The sequence below is a fragment of the Nannospalax galili genome, unplaced genomic scaffold, assembly GCF_000622305.1.
Source record: "Nannospalax galili isolate Female #2095 unplaced genomic scaffold, S.galili_v1.0 scaffold34, whole genome shotgun sequence".
Lineage (NCBI taxonomy): Eukaryota > Metazoa > Chordata > Mammalia > Rodentia > Spalacidae > Nannospalax > Nannospalax galili.
The window spans coordinates 371,073-396,720 of record NW_008338996.1 but is presented as its reverse complement, the minus strand read 5'-3'; the positions used below and the strand labels follow the sequence as shown (position 1 = coordinate 396,720).

General features: G+C 47.5%; 1 protein-coding gene and 1 pseudogene across 2 annotated transcripts in view; both read right to left on the bottom strand.

Annotated features, from left to right (window-relative positions):
* Positions 1-10,537, bottom strand: part of Ttll11 (tubulin tyrosine ligase like 11) — a 256,361-nt gene extending 245,824 nt beyond the window's left edge. Inside the window, exon 1 of the mRNA XM_008833446.1 lies at positions 9,878-10,537. Within this exon, the coding sequence (XP_008831668.1) occupies positions 9,878-10,537 (660 nt within the window). The remainder of the gene's footprint in view (positions 1-9,877) is intronic.
* A 1,252-nt stretch (positions 10,538-11,789) lies between these two features.
* LOC103734538 lies at positions 11,790-12,072 on the bottom strand (annotated as a pseudogene). Its single transcript, XR_001872448.1, has one exon. The product of XR_001872448.1 is annotated as a high mobility group nucleosome-binding domain-containing protein 3 pseudogene (transcript).
* Between the last annotated feature and the right edge of the window lie 13,576 nt (positions 12,073-25,648).

The window sequence follows — 25,648 nt, the reverse complement described above, 5'->3', positions numbered from 1 at the left end:
GCCTGCCTCTGCCTCCCAAGCGCTGGGACTACAGGCGTGTGCCACCACACCCGGCTAGCCGTAATATTTGTAAGTCATTAAGAAAAAACACAAGCAAAACATAAGTCAAAAGACAAACTCACCCACTGTTGATGTAATGCGAATGGTTGATAAACTTAACACAAAAAGTTCAGCCTGTTAACCATCAAAGCAAATTAAAGAATACATTTTGCCTGTTGGATAGAGATTTAGAAGATGAACTGTGTACAGCACTGGAAGAGACCCTGGAGACAGGTACCATCAGATGCTACCTGGCAACAAATAAAAATATTTTTTTTAAAAAAGCGGGGGGCTGGAGAGGTGGCTCAATGGTTAAGAGCATTGGCTGCTCTTGCAGAAGACCTGGGTTCAATTCCCAGCACCCACAGAGCAGCTAACAACCATCTGTAACTTCAGTTCTAGGGGAATCTGACACCTTCTTGTGACCTTCATGGGCACTGCATGACATGGGTGCACTTACATACATGCAGTTGTTCTAGTTTGTTTTTCCATTGATGTGACAAAACACTCTGACCAATACCAACTTGGGGAGGAAAGGGCTTATTTGGCTCATGTCTCATCTTCTGGATCATCACCGAGGGAACCCAAGATAGGAACTCAGGGCTGGAACCTGGAGGCAGGACTGGAGCACAGGCCACGGAGAAGCGCTGCTTACTGGCTTGCTCTCCAGCCCCTGATCAACCTGCTTTCTTATACAATAAAGAACAACCTGCCCAGGACTGGCGCCACCCACAGTGGGCTGGGCCCTCCCACATCACTCAAAAATTAAGAAAATGTTCCATGGAGCTAGAGAAATGGCTCAGTGGTTAAGAGCACTGGCATCTCTTGCAGAGGACCTGGGTTCGATTCCCAGCACCTATATGGTGGTCCTAGCACCCACACGGCAGCTCACAACTGTCCATAACTCCAGTTCCAGGGGATCTGAGAGTTTCTTCTGTCCTCCTCAGGCATTGCGCGACACCAGTGCACTTACCTACATGCAGGCAATACACACATACACATTAAAATAAAAATAATAAATAAAAAATATTTTTAAAATAGAAATGCTGCCTCGGGCAATTTGATAGGCCCTATCAAAACACAAAGCTTACAGCCTGTGACCCAGCAATTCCTAGGAATTTATTCTACTTCAGCATTTATATAAATATTCCTGCACCACTATTATAGCAAAGAAATAATATAAAAGCAATATCCATTGATAAGTTATGGTATATCCATAAAATGGAATACTAGGTTGCTGTCAAAATGAAATAAATCTATACATACTTAGAGAGCAAGGTGTCCACACAAAGTACTGCTAAAAGATAGTTGCTAAACACTATAGATATTTCATAACTTCAGCATTTAAAGAATAAAATTTGTCTTAGGAATGGGGGTATGGCTCAGCAATAGCATGCTTGCCTAGCATGTATGAGGTCCTGAGTTTGATATCCAGCACTACATTTAAACAAAGCATATCGTGTGTATCTGCTCATGAGTATGGCTCCTTCAGCAGCCTGGTTTCTCCTTTCCACCTTCATAGCAGGGCTGCACATCCCTCAGGTCCTCTGAAGTTGGCCATGCTGTGTCACTTGCCTTGGAGAATTACACAGGAGCAGAAGTGATGTGTCACTCTTCGAAAGAAGTTCTCAAAGCCAGTGCAAGAGTCAAAAGCCCTTCCCCTCGGTGACTCACGGAAGCCTGGGTCTCTGAATGCCAAGGGGATGGGAGGCCCCATCAGCCCACAACAAACCCAGTACAGGAGCAGGAAATTAACTTTTGTTGTAGTAAGCCACTAAGTTATCTCATGGTTGGTTCTCTTGTTACTTGTTCCAAAAGTTACTCATTTTTGCTTTTTAAAAGTTCCATAAACCACAGTTCTGACACAATGAAACACAAAATGTCTTGGTGAGCATAAAACCCAAAATACAACTGCTGGCTCCACCAGAGTCCTAGACCACTACACTGGTTTTAAAAAGTAAAACTCAGTGCTGGAAAGATGGTTCAGTGGTTAAGAGCACTGGCTGTTCTTGCAGAGGACCTGGGTTCAATTCCCAGCACCCACATGGCAGCTAACAACAATCTGTAACTCCAGTTTCAGGGGATCCGACACCCTCTTCTGATCTCCGTGGGCACTGCACAACATGCGTGCACTTACATACGTGCAGGCAATACACTCATATACATAAAATAAAAATAACAAATATCTTTTTAAAATCTCTAAAATAATTTTTTTAAGTAAAGCATAGGCTACCCAGGCAGACTGCACGAGAGACCATCAGTGCTGCCCTTCCAGCTTCATCAAGGAAGATGGGGTTTTATTCAGACAATGGAGAACTGGATGGGAGAAGATAAAGGCTGCTGGAAATGCCTGCTGGGATGCACACAGCACTGATGGACTTTACCAGACATTCACGGAAGCACACGTGCACTGGCAGCTGAGGACACAAGGCACATGCTTCGAAGCAGACAGAGAGACTCTAGTCCCCCTAGAGCAGGGAGACATGGGCAAAGTTCTCTCCAGCCAAACAGCCCCTGTGGAGGAACCTCAAAGACATCTCTTTGGAGCAGCAGCCATGGGAAAGGGGAGCTTTGAAACTGATTAAAGGAACAGCAAGCTCATCTACCTGTTCATACCATCAATTTTTCTGTTATAAAATGTAATTAAGATGTCAGAAATTCATCAGAAAGCCAAACCCACATGTGTTCCAAGAAGCAGGTGCTTGAAAGATTGTATGACAATTCTCACAATTATGCTCATTCTTAGAGATGAGGAACCTGTGGCTCAGAAAGGTAAAGCTGCTTATCTGGGGTCACAGAGGCAAGATTCAAATTCATGGCTGATATGCTTTTTCTAGGCTTCCTGTGAGGGCTGAAAAGAAGGAACAAAGAAATCAACCCAGGAGTTCACATGTCTCCCATTTCATGTACCACCATGCTCTCCCCTGGGAAAAGTCACGTTACTTGTTTGTTAACATGTCCAGGTACATGTTGCTGAGGCACTAAAACGAGTTTCCCATGGCAATGTATATAATTGATACACCAAAGCATGAGGCTAGCACCCAGTCCAGAAAGAAGGTCTTAAAAGCCCAATTAGACTCATGGAACTTAAAAGGCATGGTGGCTCACACTTGTAATCCTAGCCCTTGGGAGCTTGGGGTAGGAGAATTCCAAGTTAGGGGTGGCCAGCTTGAGGTACAGTGAGATCCTGTCTTAAAAAATAAATAAATAAACTATTGCCTTTTTAAAAACTATTTAAATCTATACTTTTTTTTTTATTTTTAACCCTACATTACATCAATTTGCCTTTACCCAAGCTGCTCACCCCCCAGCCATCTTTGAATATTATCTGCTGTGAAGCTGGGGTTGTGGACCACTGGCAGAGCAGTCGCCTGGCAAACACGTTCTGGTCCATCCCCAACACTGAAAAGAAACAAAACCAAAAACCATCATCCTCCATATATATCCCAAGAGCCCAGACACAGCAGGTGCAAGTGGTTCACAAAGTATCTACTAAGCGAGTCAACGAACTGGTCCTATCAGCCCAGGATAAACCTAATCTACGGACTGATGTCTATAATATTTTTTTTTCTTCCAGTTAATAAAATAGATCCAACAGCGGAGTATGATGGCACACGCCTTTAATCCCAGCACTCGGGAGGCAGAGGCAGGGGGGGCTCTTTGGGGTTCAAGCCAGGCCGGGCTTCATAGTGGAGTCCAGGAAAGCTGGGGCTACAGGGGGGACTTGGCTCCAAAAGACCCGAAAAAAAAAAAAAAAAAAATCAAACAACCAATGCAAATACAAACCAATGTCTTAATTCCCCAGTAATAGGCAGTGTGCCAAACCCTGGGTCAAGGTGATGGCCCACCCCATCCTTCATGACTCTCACACATTCTACAGGGTAATTATCCTCACAGCTGAAAAAATTCAGACTCAGGGAGTCTGTGTTTAGTCCACACTCGGTTTGACTAGTCACGCAAGCAGTTAACAGGAAGGCTTTTAAGCCATGTCCGCCTGGCTTCAAAGTGCTTGGAAACCCAGGACACAGCTCTTCCCCTCAGAGCAGGCACTTGAAAAGGGGTCAAGTGCTTTTATAATCTGCTTCTCTTCAGGAATAGATTTAAAAGGAAAACAAAATGTGTAAGTGCATTTTTGTATTCAATGTCAGCTGACAGAAAACCAGGATCCAAAAAAGCCACCAAGACTAAGGCCCAACACATGGTGTATGTTTCATAGCATAGAAAACAGCTCTAGAAATTGCCACACCTGCTAAAAGATTAATCTGTAATTGTCACAGTCCCTGAATATGAACCCTGGGATTTGTCATCTTTGAGGGGCTGTTTAAGAAGTTAGTGTGGATTCATGAAGCCATTACATGTATTGTTCAAATAGCAGTGGCAGTGAATTGTGATTTTTATGTTATGACAAGTTTAACTTGCAGAGGGAAAATTCTGGTGGATTAGACGTTAAAATAACATGTCTGTTGAAGGAGAGCATTTGATGGAGTAGGGTATAAACTGTTCTCAAGTATAATGCTCTTTTCAAAAACTGGGACATAAATTGCAAGGACTATCAGGGAAACTGGAAGGGGGAGGAAGGGGGGCACCCAGGCCTTCATTTTGTCACTGCCTTTCTCCAGAAGGAATCAGAGAGAGAGATGCAAATCGCAGGGAAATATTCCAGAGAAGCGATGAAGTTTGTCCTGTCAAAGGGCCTGAGGATCACTTCTTTGTGCAGTGGCGAGGTAGGATCTGGAAGGCGTGGATGCTGAGCATGCCTCTGCAGGCAGGAGTGGTTTGTAATATTGCTCTCCTGGTTCTGAGTGACTCTGCTGTCATTTGAGAGTTATGGGTCTGATGGGGAAGAAGTGAATTATAAAACATACCACAAAAAGGGCTTTGGCGCCACTGACTGCTGCTTGAACCTGACTCTCTTGCTTACTTGCTGGGCCTGCCTCCCTTTCCACTGCTCTCCGGGATAACAACGGTTGTGGTGATGGACTAACTCCATGCTGTATGATTTTTAGCAAAAGAGTAGCAAAGATGGTATAAGATGGTACAATGGCTACAGCCTTGGGTCCTGGATGGCTCTGCCACCTACCACCTGTGTAGCCTTGGGCTAGTACCATACCAACCTCTCTCAAGCCCCATTTTCTCATCTGTAAATTGGAGATGATGATAGGTCTATCTTAGAGGTTACTGTGAGGATGAACTAAAAGAACCCATAGTAAGTGCTCAATTCACTTATTTTTAAAAGTTTACGTTTATTCTTTTGTGTGTGTACTTGTGTGCGCTTGTATACCACAGCTCACGTGTAGAAATCACAAGACAATCAACTTGCAGGAGCTGGTTCTCTTCTTCCACCATGTGGGTCCCAGGGACTGAACTCAGTTCATCAAGCCTAGAGGTAAGCACCTTTACCCACTGAGCTATCATGCCACTCTTAATGAACACTATTTAATACCATGTCTAGCACATAATACTTAATGAATAGTAACTAACATGACACAAGTGGTAAATTGGAGAATACAGTAAGTGCGCATGTCCTGAAGAAAGGCTGGATACATTTCAGAAGACAACATATGGTTTGGAGTTCTTACTGTAACAGATCTCAAGACCGGGTATGCAAACCACCCCAACAAGGCTCCACTATCAACTCTCTCAGAGCCTCATTCATGTTAGCCAGTGTCTATGGCACCATGGTGCACATACACAGCCCACATCTCCAAGGACAGCTCACAACAATTGTGGCATCTATTCTCTGTTGGTGTCTTTTCTCCAAGGTTTTCTTTAATGACGGTGGTACAGTGAAAAAACCCGCAGGAGACAGGGAGGGAAATTCACAGGAATGAGAGGACCATAGTGTTGCATCAGCTCGGAGCCTTCCAAATGTGAGCCAAGAACCATCCCTCTTCTTTGGTGGTGCTTTTTGGGCATGTGACTTTGCTAGTTGAAAACAATTTTACCTGTTGGTTTACAGAGCTACTGTCTGTGATTCTGCCCTTGGAGAAACAAGTTGAACTGTGTGAACATGATGGAATTAGACTTTTTCAGAACTGATGTGACTGAAAACTGAACCATCAGAGAGCTGGCATGAAGGACAGTGGACAAGGGCCTATACACAGCCAGCACGTGAGCCAGTGCAGACAGGAGTGCAAGCTTCTTGGCATAGATGGCAGTTAGCTCCCTGACCTGCCTCCTTCTGCACCACTCTGCCCTCTCTGCGTGCTCCAAGCCACCATCCACTCCTGGATCTGAAACCTGGTCCACACACCCTGCCTTTGTCCCCACTGTGGAATGCCCTTTGCTGACTCAGATCCTAGACAGGACCATAACTCTCTGTTTGCAGGTTTGCACCTGTAAACAGGGAGCAATGAGCGTGCTCTATTTATAGTCACAGTTGCAGCCACTTGTCTGGGCTGAGCCAACAGAAAACCAACAGGCAGCACCAGGACAGCGCAGAACTGAAGCCTGTCCTCAGGTGCAACGCCTCTAGCTCTGCCTCTAACTTGCTGTACAACCTGGCTAAGTTAGTCTCTGTAAAATGGACACAATAATTGGCTTCCTGCACTGACTGGTTGGGAAACTCAATTGTCTAGAAATAAAGCATTTAAAGCACCTGGCACAGTGTAAAACTTGCAGAAGGGTTCGTTATTGTGGGCACCATTGTGGTTGTTAGATCCATGTGCAGAGACTGTGTACCCAGTAGCTAAGCAAAGGTCTGGGTTTATGGGATAGCTCAGTGCCCCTGTGAATCCAGCTGTGCTGGACATCTTCTTACTACACACCTGCAGAGGGAGAAGGAGCCTTTACGCTGGCTGGTGGACACTTTCATTTATTCGCTTTGTATTGTTTTGTTGTTTAAGATAGGGTCTTGCTTATGTAGCCTAGGCTTGCCTTGAGCTCGAAATCCTCGTGCATTGGCCTCCCAAGTCCTGGGATCACAAATGTGCACCATGATACCTGGCCATGACCTTATTTCTTTTCCGGGTCACCCCCTAACCTCTACCAAAGCTAACTGGCAGGAACTCCCACACCCTTTAGCAGCACAGGCAAACATGTGAGGAACACTAGCCCCAACTACAAGTTCTCTCTTCTAAGAACAGCAGCTCCTGAAGTTAGGGAGGATCTAATCCAACATCAACCTTCTAATGGATGGGGAAACTGAGACCTAGAGAGGTTGTAAATTTGCACTGTAGTTAAGTCAATTTTGTCATAGATACTAAGAATACCATAATCACAGAATAAAGCCAGAGGGATCTTTAAAGTTTATCTAGTCTGGTATTTTCAGACCATACATTCCAGTGCATCTGATGATGTGTGAGTTCTGCAGCAAACCTCTCACCGTCATTTGATGAATATTTCTTGAACATCTACAGTGTGCTGTGCATTAGGGGACTATCAGAAGAGTGGCATTATATAAATCATTAAGTCAGAGTAAAGTCCTACTGCTATGAGTGTATTATGTCTCAATGTGCTGGAATGAGAGCTCTACCTACATGCCAGTATGTTTCTGAGTGACAGAAGAAGACACCTGGGGGTGGAAGGGGCAGTCATGGGTAGGGCCCTAGAAACTGCCCACCCTATTGGGCTCACTGGTGCAAAGGTTAACATCATTACTATGTGGCTGCAGCAGCAGAGAGACTGAGAGCCACCGAATTAGTTCTACTCACCTTCGTTGCACAGATAACAGAGGCCTGCAAGTTTAACTCACTTGTCTAAAGTGGCTGATGAGAGGAAACCTTAAGAGCTCTGTAATAGCTAGCAAGGATTCCTTCCAAAAACAGGCCCAAGTCCCGTTGTGTGGCAATTGATCTGACCTCTGCTCAATTCTGCAACCTCGTCTCTTACCATTCTGACTCCTACTCTATGATCCAACCAGATGACACTACATAGGTACAAAGCAGTGAATGTACCTCTGCCTAGCCTACACTTCTCCCTCTACCAGGGACCCAAAATCTACATTGCTAAATAACTCCAGCCCATGTTAGATCCAGCTGGGCTTCGCCTCCTCCAGGAAGCTGTGCTGGAGCTGGCTTCCTCTGCCTCCCACAGCACTGATACCTCCACACAGAGAAACACTCCTCACATAATGTATTCATCCATTCAACAAATATTTATTGAACAACTTCCATGTGCCAGACACCCTCTGATACAATAGTAACAAACCAAACCACTGCCCTTGAAGGACTTACATTCTGGTGAGGGAAACAGACAGCAAACTCAACAAACAATACATAGTATAATGTCAAGTAGAGTTTGTGCTATGAACCCAACAATAATAGCAGAGGCTGGAGACTGGTGGAGCATCAACTGGGAAGGCCTGGAACATGGCATTTGATCAGGGGTCTGAAGAAGTGACAGAGTAAGCAGGCAGAGCTGGGAAAGGAACATTGCAGAAAGAAGCACACTGGCCTGTGGTTACTCCCACTAATTTTCTAGTATGTTCTATTTCCCACTGAACCACAAGGGTGTATCATAAGTGTGAGTTCCAGGGCCCAGTGCAGAACTTGGTATCACTATGGTGGACATTTACAGAATACGTGAATGACCCTGGGCTAGGCTGGCGGAGTCCATAGGTCTAATGAACAAGATTGTGCCTTCTTCCATCTCTCTCCTCAGGCCTAAGCTTAGCATAGGCTCTGACTCTGGCCAATTTCTATCCCTGGACTCTCTTTTAGGACTGGGAGTCTGCCCTATCTAGCTCTCTTCTCTCTGGCCAAGATATGGACCTTGTCTACAAACCCAGACTCTATAGAACTAAGGGTCTGTCCTACCTTCCTCCAGTTTCCTGGGTGTGAAAGGCCTGCTCTAAATCACTTGCTCAACACTGAGTGGGCTCTGACACCTGGGATTTCTCCAGCTAAGCCCTACCTCCCCAGAAGTCTCCCACCCTGTTCTTGGTTTCCCTCCAAACCAAATGACTCTTTTCTATTGGGACATCAACACTCCTTCCTGTAGTCATTTCACAAAACCACTACTGAATGCCTAGCCCAGCCACAGCACATGGTTAAGCACCTGAATCCTCATGTTGCTTGTTACAGACCCTGTTCTCTTCAGCAGACCAAATGTCCAAGTGTCCAGATTCTAATAGAAATCCAGACCCTCCCAAAGGCACGTTACAGCCTTATATACTGTAAATAAAGCTAAATGGCCTTATGTGCTCAAGCCAACAGCAACAGAAACTTGTGGGAGTCACTTGTGCTTTGCCCCAGACCCTAAAAGGATCCAAATGGGCTCAAGGCTGAGTAATCCATCCATCTCCTTACTCATTCTTTCACCCACACACACACTTACTGACACCTGCTACATGCCCTGAATCATGAAACAGTGCCTGCATGGGTGATGATGGTGGTGGTGATGGTGAGGAGGAAGGGAGAGTGGTAAAAATAGGTTGTCACTTTCCTGAACACTTGCCCTGTACGGCAAGGCAGTTAGCCTCCTTGATGGTAAAAAAACGGTGAAAATGGATGCTTGGCCGCACTTTACAGAGAAGGTAATGGGCCGAAAAGGAAAAGCAACTTGCTCCAAGTCGCAGAGCTAACAGCAGGGTGTATACAAGTACAACCCCTTCCAATCGCACTTTAAGCACTAAAGTTTACTCAACACATGTAACTTAAAGAAGAGCGCCTGGTCCTGCGGATGATGGAGGAGACAGACCAACAGCTTTCTACAGCAGGGGGAAGCCGGGGCTAGAGACAGATAAAGAGCAGAGGAGAGCCAGAGCTGGGGGAGTGGCTTCGGGGCCAGGCCTGGAGGGAGGACTGCAGGCCCGGAGCGTGGCCCGGGGCGCGCAGGGTCCTCCGGGTGTCCGGTCCTGTCCACCCCCCGGGGCCCACGCGGCGGGGCTTGGCCTCACCTCCTTCCACCTGAGCTGGCGAAGGCTGATCTTCAGCGCGTCCAGCGAGGTCCTGGCCTTGGAGCTGTCCACCGTGACCTGCTGCTGCGAGCCGGAGCTCCGCCCGCAGCTCCTGCCCCGGGGCTTCTCGAGCTCGCACTGGCCCCGCGCCGCCGGCCTGGGCTGGGCCTGGGGCAGCGCGGGCGGAGGCCTCCGGGGGGCGCGGGAGTCGCCTTCCTCGCCCGCGCGAGGCCGCGCCGGGGCTGGGCCCGCGGCCTTGGGCTGCTCCTCACGCGCCGAGCTCTCGGGCTCCCCGGCCGCACCCGCGTCCACGCCGACCAGTTCCTCCACCTGCGCTTTGGCAGCCTCTGCGTCCGTCTCCCCCCCGGTCGCCGGCTCCCGCTCCGGGCTGCCTCGCCGCATGGCGCTCAGGGCCGGGGCCGGTGCCACAGCCACCGCCGCCGCTCCGCCGCCCCGGCCCGCGACCAAACTGCCGCCGCCGCCGCCGCCACGCGCTCCCCGCCCGAGCCCGTTGCCATGATCGCTCAGGCTCCAGTTGACAGGGATAGTCGCCGCCTCGGGACGGGGTCCGGGAAGGGACAATCGCCCGCCGAGCCGCTGCGACCTCATAAGCGAGCGCGTCCACGTGTCTAGGTCTGTCACAGACGCAGCGGCGGCCATCTTGGAAGAGGGCAGCTAGCGGCTCTGGCCCGCCCACCCACAGACCCATTAAGTTTCTGAGCTGGAAGTAGCTGGCAGTGAGGTGGATGGTAAAAAGGTGCACCTGTCGGCTTCTGGGCGGAGCGACGTCTACCTCAAACAAGAGGCTGTTTCCCGAGCCCCACGCACACTCGCTGGGATCACTCCAGGCCCACATCGATCCACTCATCCCTTTTCTGTAAGCCCCAGACTGAGAGGGGAAGACACTGTCTCAGGGAGTTCCCACAGAGTCAAGCCCTACAGATTCCCGACAAGTAGAGAACATCAATGAATTTTCTTATTATGTCACTTTTTTATCGTAGTAAAAAGTATATAACAAAATTTACCATTTTAACTATTTTTAATACACAGTCGAGTGACAGTACATCCACGTTGTGCAAACCATCACCACCATTCATCTCCATAACTTTCCACACTGAAAGCCTACCCATGAACCAACTCTCAGATCCTCCGGCCCCATCCCTTGGCCACCACCATCCTACTTCCTCCTTGATGAATCTGACTACTCCAGTATCTCATTGAAGTGAAATCATTCAAAATTTGACCTTTTATGTCTGTTTTGTTTCAGTTCTCAATGTCTTCCTGATTCACATCATAGTGAGGTATCGGGTCCATTCCATTTTAAGGATGACAAATACTCTTTTGAGTGTATGCATGGCATTATTTTTGCAGACAAGAAAACCTTTTATTTTAAACCACAAATAGCAGGTGGCCACAACTATCCATGTTTCATTAAAATCACATAAAACCTAGGTACAAAAGCACCACTGATTATTGCTCTAGAAAAACAGCATGAAAAATTCAAATGTGCACAGCAAAAACACCACAGTAGGCACAGGACTGCATTTTTAAAGCAAGGACATGGAATGCCAAACCCATTTTACGCACAGCTGCTAATATTAAATTGATATTTATTTTACCTGAGGATGATGGAAACTTCCAAAAAGCATCACTATAACAGGGTAAAGTCTATCTATCTATCTATCTATCTATCTATCTATCTTTCTTTCTTTCTTTCTATCTATCTAGATGATAGATAGATATAATGCCAACTAATAGAGTCCTAAAAATTAGCATTTACAAAATACTTGATTAAATAGTCTTAAAAAGTTGTCGCAAGGGGTATGTAAAATCGACCCCAATTTTCCGTGACAATCCATTCTCCCTCAGGCTCTTTGGCTTTTGTTTCACTGCTTTCGGATGGTGCTGTACCTTCCTGCTTTTCCTCCTCCTTCCCTTTAGCTCCTCTGCTTATCTTTGCTCCAGGTTCTTTCTTCACAGATGTTTTTCTTGTTTGGGGTCAGGTTTTGGTGGAGGAGGTTTCGCTGACAATCTGGCAGACAGTCTTGTGGGCTCCTGTTTAGTTAGTTTGGTTCCATCTTTGCCTTCTGTGTTCTCTGGAGACTTTCTCTTCGGCATAATGAAGACAAGTTAGTGCGAAAAAAGCAAAGCAACGGTCTGGGCCAGCTGGCACAACACAGGATGCTACCTGGCCACTGCAGGTGCTCCCACAATAGGCTCAGCTAGCCTGGCCTCCCCAGCCCACACCTCTGCTTCCTCCCCTCCCTCCACTCACTGGCTTCCCAGTCCCCTCACATGGCATTATTTTTATCCATACATCTACCCGTGGACATTTGAGTTATTTCACCTCTTATACTACCATTAATACTACCATTAATATACCATTAATATTCTTGTTTTAAGGATTCATTTATTTTTTATGTGTATGAGTGTTATGCCTCCGTGTATGCAAGTGTATCGTGTCGCGCATGCCCACAGAAGACAGAAGAAGGCATCAGATCCTCTGAGACTGGAGTTACTGATGGTTGTTAGCTGCCATGTGGGTGCTAGGATTTGAATCTGGATCTTCTGCAAGAGCAGCCAGTGTTCTTAACCACTGAGCTATCTCTCCAGGCTCTTGTTTGGTTGTTTCTTAAGACATGATTAAGTGCCGAATGAGGCAAAAGAAACAAAATTATTTAGGAGTTCTAGGTATGATGAATTTCTTGAGAATTAAAAAGCCAGACTCTACCTAAGATATAAACTGAGTGTTCAGGATGGAGCAAGAGTTAGCCAGACTTTTTCTTGGTATAGTGGTGCACACCTTTAATCCCAGCACTTGGGAGGCAGAGGTAGGCAGATCTCTGTGAGATCGAGGCCAGACTGGTCTACACAGCAAAGTTCCATTGTCAGGACTTTGGACACCATAGGAGGTACACTTTGACTTCTCAGAAAACCCCAAAATATGTCAGTGGAAATCCAGCCCTGTAGGAGATGTCTCCAAGAGAAGCATCCACCATGGCTGCAGAAAAACAAAGAGCAAGTTAGGATGAGGGACTGTGATAACAGCTCTGCACTACACAAATGCACAACTAAAGCGTTTCTCTCTCTCTCTCTCTCTCTCTCTCTCTCTCTCTCTCTCTCTCTCTCTCCTCTCTCCCTTGCAGTTCAGACTGCAGCCCAGAGTGAGAGTTTCACATCTCTGTTTCCTGATTGTCTTTCCAGCCAGAGTCCAGGAGCCAGAAGAAAGGACTGCACTGTTCCTGTGGACCACCGTGGCTCAGTGCCTAGTCCAGTGTCTGGCAGAGCAGAGGCTATCTTCTGAATCACTGGATGAATGAATGAATGATCATTTACACTGTTCAGCTTTTCACACTGAAGAAATAGTTGAATAAATTATGGCAAATTCTGTCAGTGACAGCTTTAGCCACAGAGGAAAATGTCAGTGACGTAACATGAAGGGAACTGGCACAAACAGTGTAATTACAATGGCTAAAAACTGCCCAGCATAAAGAGGGCCCGGAAGAATTTAGAGACAAATAGGAACAGCTGTGGTGTTAGAGACACAGGATTCTTGCTTGAATTTTTGCTCTCAGTTTTGGGAAACTATTGCAACCTGGTGGGGCTTCATGCCCCTGAACCCAGAAACCAATTTCATTTCTGGAGATTGCAGTGAAGAATCAGAAAGACAAAGCTTTGTGTTGTGACCTATTACTGGTCATGAGGCAGGCACTGGACTGAGCATTTTGCAGATGTCCTGTCATTTCATTGTCAGGACAACTCTGGGGGGGGTGTCCCCTTGGAAACCATATTTTACAGATGCTGAAAGAAGTCATTTGCCCAAGTCACGCATCCAGTAAAGACAGAGACAAGATTCTAACTAGCGGGATGGTTTGATACTGTAGTGCACTACGCTCTCAGGATCCATATGAACCCTCCAAGTCTCTGCCCAATACTCAATATATGTTTAAACACAATTGAGACTCTCTGTGTGTGCAGAAAATACAGGCACACTAGTCATTGGCTATGGAAAGATGGTAGAGAAAATCACTGGAAATTGTATGTCTAAATATTGTGGCTATTATAAGTTGTGACGGTGTGTCATTTTCTTTATTCCAATGTTTTCAAAAATTTCTACAACAAGCATGTAAATGTGATGGCTAACTGGAAAATCAAATTTTAAATAAAAAGTTTACCATTGTTATATCACTTTTACAGCAGGTCCATTTCTGGGGGGAAAGATAGGAAGGGACCATCCAGGGGAGAAGTTTAGGTTATTCTTTTTCCACGTTGTTTTTCTGCTGTTACTGTGACGGTCTGCCACCAGGTGTCACCCAGGATCCGGTTTGAAGAGCTGGCAAATCATTGCCAGGGAAGGTTCCAGCACTGTAAATGCACCACACAACTCCTCCCACCAGGCTCTTCTCCACAAAGCCACACATTTTTTGTTTTTGCCACTGTTGATCCTGCTGTCTGGTGCACCTTCACCCTCGCCCCACTTAATCCTGTCTACTTAGTTAAGCACCTCAAGGCCCAAATACAAAATTTATTCTTAGGACTTAGCAGAATACCTGACATATTGTTAAAATTAAAAAAAAAATTTTAAACAACTCCACATTTTAAGGCCACACACTGTCTATGTGCTGGATAGCTTTGTGTCAACTTGACACACCTAGGTTGAGGGAGCCTCAATTGGGGAATTGCCTCCACTGGCCTGGCCTGTGGCCATGTCGGTGGGGCATCTTCTTGATTACTGAATGATGTGGGAGGGCCCAGCCCACTCTAGTGGTGCCACCCCTGGGCAGGTGGGCCTGTGTTGCACAAGAAAGCAGGCTGAGCAGGGGCCAGGGGAGCAAGCCAGTAAGCAGCATTCCTCCACGGCCTGTGCTCCAGCTCCCGCCTCCAGGTTCCTGCCCTGAATTCCTACTGGAGGAACTGTGACCCGGGAGATGTAAGATAAAATAAACACTTTCCTCTCCAAGTTGGTAGTGGTCAGAGTATTTTGTCACAGAAATGAAGAAACAAACCAGGACAGTCTATTATCTACTTGATGTGAGAATGGAGAATATTTCCAACACAAAAGTCCACAGAGGGATCTGCTTCATGGCAGAGGCTTACAGAATGCATGTCTGCACAGTGAACAACTCTTCCTGTCCCTGTCCTTTGCGTATGCTGTGAGTAGGGGTTGGAGGGACGTTCCTACAGAGGGACAAAGATGAGAGTGGGGAAATCCTGGCAGAGAAACAGGTCTGAGAGTGTGAACAGGATTACAAGGGGGTTTGGGAATGGGGGTGGGGTAGAGATGGTAAAGGCTTGGTGGAGCCAGCAAGGTCAGTGCCAAATCAAGCCCCTTTGCATAGCCATTGATGCACCTGGAGGGTTTTTAAAAAAAAATTTTATTATTTTTATTTTATGTATATTCATGTATTGCCTGAACGTAGGTAAGTGCACCCGTGTCACAAAATGCCTGCGGAGGTCAGAAGAGACTGTCAGATCCCCTGAAACTGGAGTTACAGACAGTTATTAGCTGCCATGTGGGTGCTGGGATTTGAACCCAGGTCTTCTGCAAGAACAACCAGTGTTCTTAACTGCTGAGCCATCTCTCCAGCCCCTGCACCTGGAGTGTTTTAAGTGGAGGACTGACACGGTCAGGTTTCTGTTTCAAAAAGAATGAATCAGGCAGGGGAAGACAGAAGTCAATACTCGCAATGGCTAATATTGTCAGCATGATAGGATCTAGAATCACCCATGAGCAACACTGTGGGCACATCTGTGAGGGGTTATCTAGGTTAGATTAGTCTCTGGGAATGCCTGTGAGGGATTTTCTATTTTTTAAAGATTTGTAAGATTTGTTATTTTTAATTACGTGTATGTGTATGTGCATGTGAATGCTGCTGCCCACAGATGCCACACGTGTTGGATCCATCTAGAGCTGGAGTTACAGGCAGTTGTGAGCTACCTGATATAGGTGCCAGGAATCAAACTGAGGACCCCTGCAGGAGCAGTAGGTGCTTTTAACCACTGAGACATCTCTCCAGTCCGGGGGGAATTTTCTTGATTAGACTAATTGAAGTCAGAAGACACCCTGATAGCCTTCTACCACACAGCCCTGATATAAGGAAGTCCAGGGAAAAGTTCTTTGTTTTTGCCTGCTTGTTTTCTTGTCTGGTTGGCGAGTGTTGCTGCTGCTCCCGCACCACCACGACCCATGCCTCCATGCCTCACTGACCTCAGAACCCACCGTCTTTAGTCTTCCAACCTGGGCTGAAGACCAGTAGCTCTCCAGGAATCTTCCAGGCTTTCAGCATCAGACTGGGACTGCGGAGGCCTCAGCTTCCTGGACTGAGCGGCTACCAGGTTCTCGGCCTCTCCAGTGTGAAATCAACACTTGTTGGACTGCCCAGACTACATTATGTAAACCAATCTAATAAGTACTCTTTTAATATATATTCATTCTATTGATTCTGTGCCAGGAAAGGACCCTAATACAATCATCTAGTCCACTAAGAAGGAGGACAACATCAGATCCTTCATTCAGAAAGAGTTCACACTGCCCATGTTCACACAGATGGAAAAGTGGAGCTCTGATGCCAACATGGACCAGAACCTGACCCTTAGCTTTATACTGCCTTAGAAAGTGGGGCAGGATCAGAGTGTGAGACATGGGGGATTCACTGCAGACAGGTGTGGGGTGGAGGCTGCAAGAGGAACATGGTGTGAGGGACTCTGGGGCCCCACTGTTGCTCAGGCTGTTCAGGACCCCCGAGTGAGGTGCCCTCTCTTTCCCTGCACCAGGGGCTCAGCTTGTGTTTCCTTCTCCCCAACCGGAGTCTAGAGCCTGCCACATTCATCCTCCTCCTTCACTGTTCCAAAAAGCCTGGGCGTTTTTAGGGTTTCACTCATCCAAGGATGACACTTAGGAGATTCTAGTGAATCCGGTCTCTGGACCCCCCCGTGGGAGGGTCTGTGGGAGCCCTGGGTACCCTGCTCCCTTTGAGTTACCACCCCTAGTCATCTGGACCTTCTTCTCTTCTTGGCTTCTTCCTCAGGGGCACCCTCTGGATGACTGGTCTCGAGGAGACCTCCAGACCAGCAGCTGTTACCCCACAGGCCTCCTAACCCGGGACGTCTCCTAGAGACAAAGAATACCAAGGGGCCAGGAGGGACAGAGAGAAGGGAACCCTTCTGAACAGAAAACAACTGAAGGAGGCCTAATATTATGCTCTAAGAGCCTAAGCCAGGAAGATAGATGGACGAAGTGTGAGAGAGAGGGGAAGTAAAACTACTTAACATTTCCAATATGCAGGTGGTTTTCCTCTTCAGATCTGTGTCCTCTGAGAAAAGGCATTAGAGGGGGTTTAAAGAAATCTTCAAGTTCAGGCACCAAGTAGCTGAGGCATCCTAAAGTCCAAACTTCGGTTCTCAGTTCTGTGCAGAGTCCCAGCAGGGTCTGACCAGCAACAGGGTGACACAGATGCAGAACACAGTGATAGAAATTGGCCCAGCAGGCCCAGAGGCTCAACGAGATGCATCCTTTGTACTGTGCACCGAAGGAGCAACCTCAGAGGCATCAACACAACCACGTGCCACATCTCCCTCTCCCAGCATCATCTCAATAAGAATTGTTGCCACCACCATCTCCTCACCGCTGTCTGAGCCTTCCACCGTGTATGCAAAGTCACAAGGACCCCAAATTCCACCTTCTCCTTGTAGCCAGGCAGGGAGAGAAGGGTATGAACAGTAAGTTCCTTCTTTTCTACCTTGATGTCATAGATGGCAGAGTTGAGGGTGCAGGACTAGTTGACAAGGAGGGTGCTGTGGTAGATGACACCTTCCTCATGAAGCCACACAAAAGCCTCTGTCACTGCTGTTGACAGTGTAGGGTCCATGGTGAAACAGGCTCGATCCCAGTCCAAGGAGCTGCCAAGTTTCTTCAGCTGCTGGTAAATCCTATCCTCCTTCTCCTCCTTACACTTCCAGACCTCCTGAAGAAAAGCCTCATTGCCCAGCTAGTGCCGGCTCAGACCTGGATCCCGCTACAGTTTCTCCTCCACCACCACCTGGGTGGCAACGCCCGCGTGGTCACAGCCTGGGTTCCACAGAGTGGTCTTCCTTGGCATGCGGTGCCATTGAGTCAGGGAGTCCTGGATGGCGTTGGTGAGTGTGTGGCCCAGGTGCAGGGATCCTGTCACGTTGGGAGGAGTGCGGTGAGATGCACATCATGAAGACACCTCGGGGATTTGGTGCTGACACACTAGGACGCCCATACTCTGGCCAATCCACTCCTGGCTGCAGGTGCAGAGCATTCCAGTGGGACGCATGTACCAGGACTGGCCACCACGGCCCCAAAATCCAGTAGCCAGGGGCCTGCACAAGAAAGACTGGAACTGCAGAGGCCTGCCTGGGTCCTGGGGGCTCTCACCTGGGGTGAGGAGTAGAGCTTGGAAAAGAGCCAGGATTGACCCAGGGGAGTGGCTGCCTTTGAACACAGAACTGGAAGATTGGGGTCTCAGGGAGAGGAGCTTAGGCTCCTGAGTCTGGTCCTGAGAGGCCCTGGCCTCTATCCCTGGCAATACACACACACACACACACACACACACACACACACAGAGGCAAGTATGAAATTTAAATCCAATCTTCTGATTTCTGGCTCTGGAGTTTGCAGCTTTCAGAGGCAAAACCAGAGGTGGAGATGAAAAAGCAAATATTAAGTAGTTGAGTGTGACAGCACCCAACTATAATCCCAGCACTACCGGCAGGTAGGCAGGAGGAATAAGTGCTTTGATGTTCATCTGTGATACTCAGGGATATCTGTCTCAAAAAAATAGGCAGAAACTATATTTTGAGTAGCTTAGAAATGAGTCCTTTTATTATTTTTTAAATATTTTGTTTTTATTTTACATGTATGAATGTATTGCCTTCATGTAGGTAAGTGCACCCATGTCATGCAATGCCTGTGGAGGTCAGAAGAGGGTATTGGATTCCCCTGGAACTGAAGTTAAGCATGTGGGTGTTGGGAATTAAACCAGGGTCCTCTGCAAGAGCAGCCAGTGCTCTTAATCGCTGAACCATCTCTCCAGCCTAGCCTTTTATTATTTTTTAAAGACAAGGTTTCATGTATGGGAGGCTGCCCTTGAACTCAGTATGAAAAGGATGAGCTTGAACTCCTGTTGCTCCTGCCTCCACCTCCAGAGTTCTAGGCTTACAAACATAAAACACTATGCCAGGTTGGTTGCATGTTTGGTTTATGTGGTGCTGGAGATCAAACCCAGACTTTCTTGCATGCTAGGCAAGCACTCTACCAACTGAGATACCAAGATACATTGCCAGCCCCAATTGGCTCCCTTTCATAATACATCTGTTAGGGCAAACACACCAGTACTTCTGAACATTTCCATCAACATACCCCAATAGTAGAGGCAGTGAAGGCACTGCCACAATGAAGCTGGGAACAAAGAGCATAGCCCCAGCACCATTTCAGAGAGACAGCTTTACAGTCTTACAGATCCACGCAAACACCACGCCTAATTCCATTAATTTTTATTGTCTCGGGAAAGTTGTGTTGAAGTGATGCCTTATGTTCATCCCACGGCTCAGCACCCCCGGTTGAGAAGATGATTTGGGGAAGTTTCAGGCTGTGAAGTTCAGTTTCCCAGGGACTGCTCCACAATGCACCCAGCTCATTTCAGGAGCTTGATTGAGGGCACCCTGGTCCCCAAGTCACAGGGAATTCGAATGTGAAGTACAGACCTGAGAAAAGATTTTAGAGTCTCTCTGGAGAGTAAAAACTTGGGGAAAAAACATGTCAACCAAAATCTGTTCCCTCCTGGCCATCAATGTTTTGATCTTGATTACTGGCTAATTAAGGGAGCATGGGAACCTACAGCCTCTGCACTCTAGGTTGCATGTTCAGGTTCCCTTTCAAGTAGAAATTTGTGTCCAAACAGAGAAGACATGTAGTGGACCAGGTAGAAAGATTCTAGACCCAGGCTCGCAGTAGTAATGAGTTTCAAGGGGGTTGGGGGTGGGGGTTGTGTAAGCTACGGAGAGGACCGCACTGGGCCAGAACAACGCAGCCGCTCAGAGAGGTCTAGTTTGGGACGACAGGAGCCGAGGGCCAAGCCCGGGCTTTACGCCCCAGGAGTCACTGGCCAAAGTCGCCCAGGGGCGACTGTGCAGGGTGAGAACTGGGTTGGTGAGGGTCCTGGCTGCCGAGGGGCTTGTCGCCGCGTCTCGGGAGAGGCTCAGACTCTGGCAGAGGTCCGGCAGTGGGAGGCACTCCGCCTGGGTCAAGGGGCAGCGATCCCGAGAGTTTGCGCGGCAGCAGCCAGCTCCCTCAGCTTGGTTTCTTCCGACACCCCGGGTGGGGAGGGGAAAGCCGGACTACAGCACCACCATCCTAGGGTTACAGCGCCCCAGGGGACGCCAAGCCAATTGGAGCGCGGGTTGGGGCCGCTGCAGCTAGGTGCGCGCTGCAGTCGGAAGTGCACCTGTCGGTGGTCGCAGCGCTGATTTCTAGTTAACCTGACCGAGCTCAAGCGGCCGTCCAGCCCCAGCCCCGAACCCTCTTGCGCAGCAGATGCCCCCGGCCCAGGGACCTCGGACCTCCGGGCTCAGGAGGTGGGCGCGGAGCGGACTGCGCGTCCCTTCACAGCCCTTTCCAGACTCCTCACGCCCCTCCCCATATTTCCTCCCACCAGGGCACCCAGCAACCGGTTCTACACACAGTTCCCCTTCCACAATGGGAGCCTCTTCCTCCTTGAAGGCCCCTGCCCCATCCCGATGACGACCGGATCCCGCCCCGCTCAGCCTCCTTTCCACCTGCTGATCCTCTGAGAGTGGCTCTCGGTGCAACCAGCCCTTCCCTCGGTCTTCCTCCTTGAAGGCCCCTGCCCCATCCCGATGACGACCGGATCCCGCCCGGCTCAGCCTCCTTTCCACCTGCTGATCCTCTGAGAGTGGCTCTCGGTGCAATCAGCCCTTCCCTCGGATTCCTCCCCAGGACTAAGCCTGGACTGAACAGTAGGGCCTTCCAACTGCTGCTGAATATGTGTGCCCCACCCCTGTTCTCCTTCATCCCAGCCCCAGCCCATGCGTCTTAGCCCTCTGTCTTCTAAGATACCCCAAACCATTTCCTAATCCCACTCCACCTCCTCCTTTGCTCAAAAGTGCTTTCCTGCCTCCCGAGATGTCTAGGCTTCCCTACCTCCTACTCACTGATACCCCTTACTCATCCTTGGCCTTTAGTCCTGCCCACACCTGCCCAATCCAGGAATCCCTTGCCTTCAGCTGTTCAGTCCTTTATCAACTAGTAGTATCTCCCTTTCTCTGGCCACCCCCCAAACTTAGCATCTTTCATCTCTCATCCCCAAAGATGGGTTTTCCAAAACCTTTTGCAATCAGAGCATGACTCGGTATCCATTTGTTCCACTTTGGCTATCTGACTTTCAGACAACCTTGACACTCTTACCTGTGTGATAGAACAAGAGGCGGAACTGCTGCCCAAGCTTGCCGTTTCTCAGTCTGGACTGATACTTGATGATCTGCTGTGCAGTATAGTTTCCACAGGAAAGGCTGTCCCAGTCTCCCTGTGCAGCTCTACATTGAAAGTAAGGCTCCAGAAGGAGCCCTAGAGAAGAAAGGCAGGGCTTTGAGTGCCGTGTGTCCCAACACCATCTCCCCAAACCTCCCCCGTCTTTACCTCCCATTTCTAGATAGGAGGAACACCTGGCTCTGAGGACCAAAGTACCTGAAGAGAGAGGAGAATTCATAGAAGGTACAGTCCTTTGGGAAGGAAGAGCAAAAGAGAGGGCGAAGGACTGATAAATGCCATTCTCTAGGCTCGGCACAGCCTTTGTGATCATGAACTCACAACAGCTGCAGTTACCTGCATTGGGCTCATGTAAAACTGACCCTGCAAACAATCAGTCATGAATGGGGAAGGGGCTCATGGGCCCTACCTCTTACCTGTTAAACTATTGGTTACTGATAGATTCTGGGGGAGGAGGAACCATTATCTTCAGTTGTATACCCACTGCTGAGCCCACCAGGCTCCAAACTCATGGTCACACAGGGCACAAGGTTTCACATATCCTAGGGTGGTCTGCAACTCCCTATGTAGCCAAAGATGGCCTTGAACCTCCATGCCAAGTGTAAGCATTAAAGGCTTGTGCCACCACACCTAGTTTTGTTGTTGCGGTTGTTCTATATTTATTTTATATATTGTGTGTGTTGGGCATAGTCCCCCTAGCCCTCAGCCTTCCTTTTCTCACTGATCCCTTCTTTAATCCCTTCCATGACTGATTGTTGGCAGGGTCAGTTTTGAGTGAGTTTGGAACATTCCTTCCTTTCCTACTTTATGAACTAATTTGAGAGGCATTGGTGTTCATTCTTCTTTAAAGGCTTAGTAGTACTCAACAGTGAATCCGTCTGGACCTGGACTTTTTAAAGCTTCCTTTTTAACTTTTACAACAACTCATTCATCATTTAATATGTTGTTTCTCCACAAGTTTGTGTCTTTTCTGTAGTTTCTCTTGATGGTGACTTCTAGCTTCATTTCTTTGCAGTCAGAATGTAAGAAGTAATTTCAATTTTCCTGTATTTGTTGAGCTTTGCTTTGTGTCTTAATATATGATACATTTAGAAGAAAGCTCCATGGGTTGCTGCACTGTTTGGATAGAATGTTCTGTAAGTACATTTGATCTATGATGTCATTTAACTCAAGTATTTTTTCTGTGTATTTTTTATCAAGATGATCTACCTATTGGTGAGAATGGAGTATTAAAGCCATCCACTAGTATTTGTTGGGATTAATATGCTATTTTATTTCTAGTAGTATTTGTTTTATGAAATTAGGTATCCATGCCTAGTGGTCAGTGCACATATGTTTTGAATTGTAGTGTCCTCTTAATGGATTGTCCCTTTAATCATTATGAAGTGACCTTTGTGTACAGGGGAGATGAGTGTGTTCATGTTTGTGGGGGTTTCATGTGGGGGGGTACACATGCATGTGTATGTACATGAATGTAGAGACCAGAAGTCAATCTCAGGTGTCACTTCTCAGTGGCTGTCCACCTTGTTTTTTGAGACAGGGCTCTCCATGGGACCTAGGGCTTGCCAATTAGCCTAAGTTGGCTGACCAGCATGCCCCAGGGATCTTCCTGTCCCCAAACTATGGGAAAGCAAACAATAAACACCAAATTTCAACTGACTTTTTGAAAGAGGTGAAGGGAAATTGAAATCCAATGCACTCCCCTAACAACTAGCTTCCTTCTTGGAGAGCTGTCAGGGTTCAAAATGTTTTTGAAAGCAATCATCTGACAGCAATCAAGAGAGATGCCTCACCCAGGTATAGAAACAAAGGCTGCTGAAATACATCCATGGAATTGTGCTACTGGGAAAAACCCATACCACTGAGTGCTCAGTTATAGCCTAATAGTGGAAAACAAGTTAAAAAAGAAAAACTCCTAAGTATTCCCAAGTGGCCCAGTTTGAAAAGACATCCTTTTCCTTGTTGGTCTAAGAGGTGAATTAAAGAAGATAATTCTTTCACATTTTGGACATGTGATCCCTTCGTTCTCCCTACCCTACCACAACTAAGTAGCCAAGACTCCTATTGGCATCTCATGGAATTTCCCAAGTGGATTTGGAGATTGTTTGAAAAATATCTTACTTTTTTTTCCAGAATGGCTGGTTATGGGAGCCAAACAGGTGGCTCCAGCAATCCTGTTGCTTCTGTTGAGCTTGAACGTCGATGTCAATCAAGACAGGCTGTGTTATGCTGCAAACAGTCTCAAATCTCAACATCTTAACAGAAATCTACCCTCACGCTATACATTCAGGACAGGGGCACATTCAGAACAGGGGGTTCAGCATGTAGTTATCACTCAAGATAACAGGCTAACAGAGGTTCCATTTCAACATGAGTACCTTAGGCTCAACATGACTGCATTGGGTGGGAAGAAAAGAAAGACAATGAATCACACAGTGGCTTGTTTTTCAGAGTTGAGGATTGAACCCAGGACTTTGTAGATGCTAGTTTCAGGAACAAATCATTAAAGGACTGCAACATGGGACGCAGGGAACTGAGCAGGATCCACATACATCTAGAGTGAGGGCAGATGAAGTGGCCAGTGCATGTCTGATACATGGAAGGCATATGAAATAAATAGCATTATAGCATTGCAACATCATCTGGCTGCAAATGGATGAGGACAGGTAAAAAGACAGTGAGCCCTGGGCGTAGCTTGGTGCTAGACTGCATGGGGAGCCTGTGTGAGGCTCTGGGTTCCATCCTCAGCACAAGAAGAAAAAGAGGAAAGGAGGAAGGGAAGAAGGAGGCACGGAGGGATTTTAAAGGTCATTTAGCCCAACTCCTGGAATCAGAAATGGAAAAAGAATATGAAATGAAGAAATAACTTGTAGGAAGTGGAGAAGTAGAGGAAAGGGTTTTTCCTCCCCTGGATTCTCCAAGCAACAAACATTATCATCCCTGCTCCATTGTCATGATGAGTATCCCATAAGAGGTCACGGTTCTCAAACACTCAACCTCCTAGAGGGAAAGTCATGGACAATACAGAAGTCAGAGCTGGATGTCTCTCTCTCATGTTACCACCTTCAGACCCAGACTTGGTGAATGAGACCAGGATAACCTGGACCAGGTGGGGTCAGAATCCATTTCAAACGACTTTAGACCAATGTATTCTTGACCTGGCAATGAGGAAGACGCTCAGTTGTGTTCATCTCTGAAGGAGGAGGCATGACCATGATTGACAGGTTTCTTGACAGCCCCAAAGAAAGCACACCCCACCCTAGTCATGGTCATGTGACTGTCTCTGAATAGTGGAACAATAGTAAGCAAGACATAAGCAATGGCCTGAGATGCTCTTACACACCAGGACACATTCTCTTGGAATGTTCTTTCAAGGAAGCCAGACACCGTTATAAAGACAGGCAGGACTGCTGAATGCTGAACAGCCACATGGATGGTGATCTCAGGGATGAGATGCACCAGCCCCAGCTGAGCTCCCAGCTGAGTGCCATGAGCAGCCTTAGCTACACCACAAGGAGCAGAGCCCAGGCAGCTCCCAGAATCATCAAAAGTAGCAAAGGACTATTGTTTGAAGTGAGTCTGTTTTAGGGCCATCTGCTGTGTGTCAGTAAATGACTGGCAGAGTCATTCCCCTTTGGTCAAGATAAATGTACAGTCGCATGGGAAAGATGCAGAAACAGAGTCTGGACACAGCCTTTCACCACACTGAGATTTCCTTCATTCCTATCCCTGTGCCCAGGCCTGTGATAAGTCAGAAAGGCCCTGGGGTCTGGGGATACCCCTGTCCATTGATTGGATAGATAAATCCATAAACGAGTCCAGAACTTAAGTGCTGTAACAGACAGATGCACAATGGGGTCAAGTTGAACCTTGTGGCCAAGGTAACTTTTGAACATTCTTCTAAACCATGAATCATTCATTGAACAGATGGGGGTTGGGGGGCAGAGGCCTTCTAAGCAGAAGGACCAGCATGTACCAAGACAGAAGTGTGAATCAGCCTGACATAGTTGGCCGCCTACAAGACCTGTGATATGACTGGAACATCTATATATAGCAGCAGTGTGTGGAGAGAGGAGCTGGGAGGGCCAGGCTATTCAGAGTCTTGGAAACCAGGAAAGAGCATGATCACCATCCCTGAGCTCTGCAGCTGGTGTGCTGGTTAGTTTTTGTCTACTTGAAACAAACTAAAGCCACCTGGGAAGAGGGAACCTCGGTTGAGGAACTACCTCCATCAGATTGGC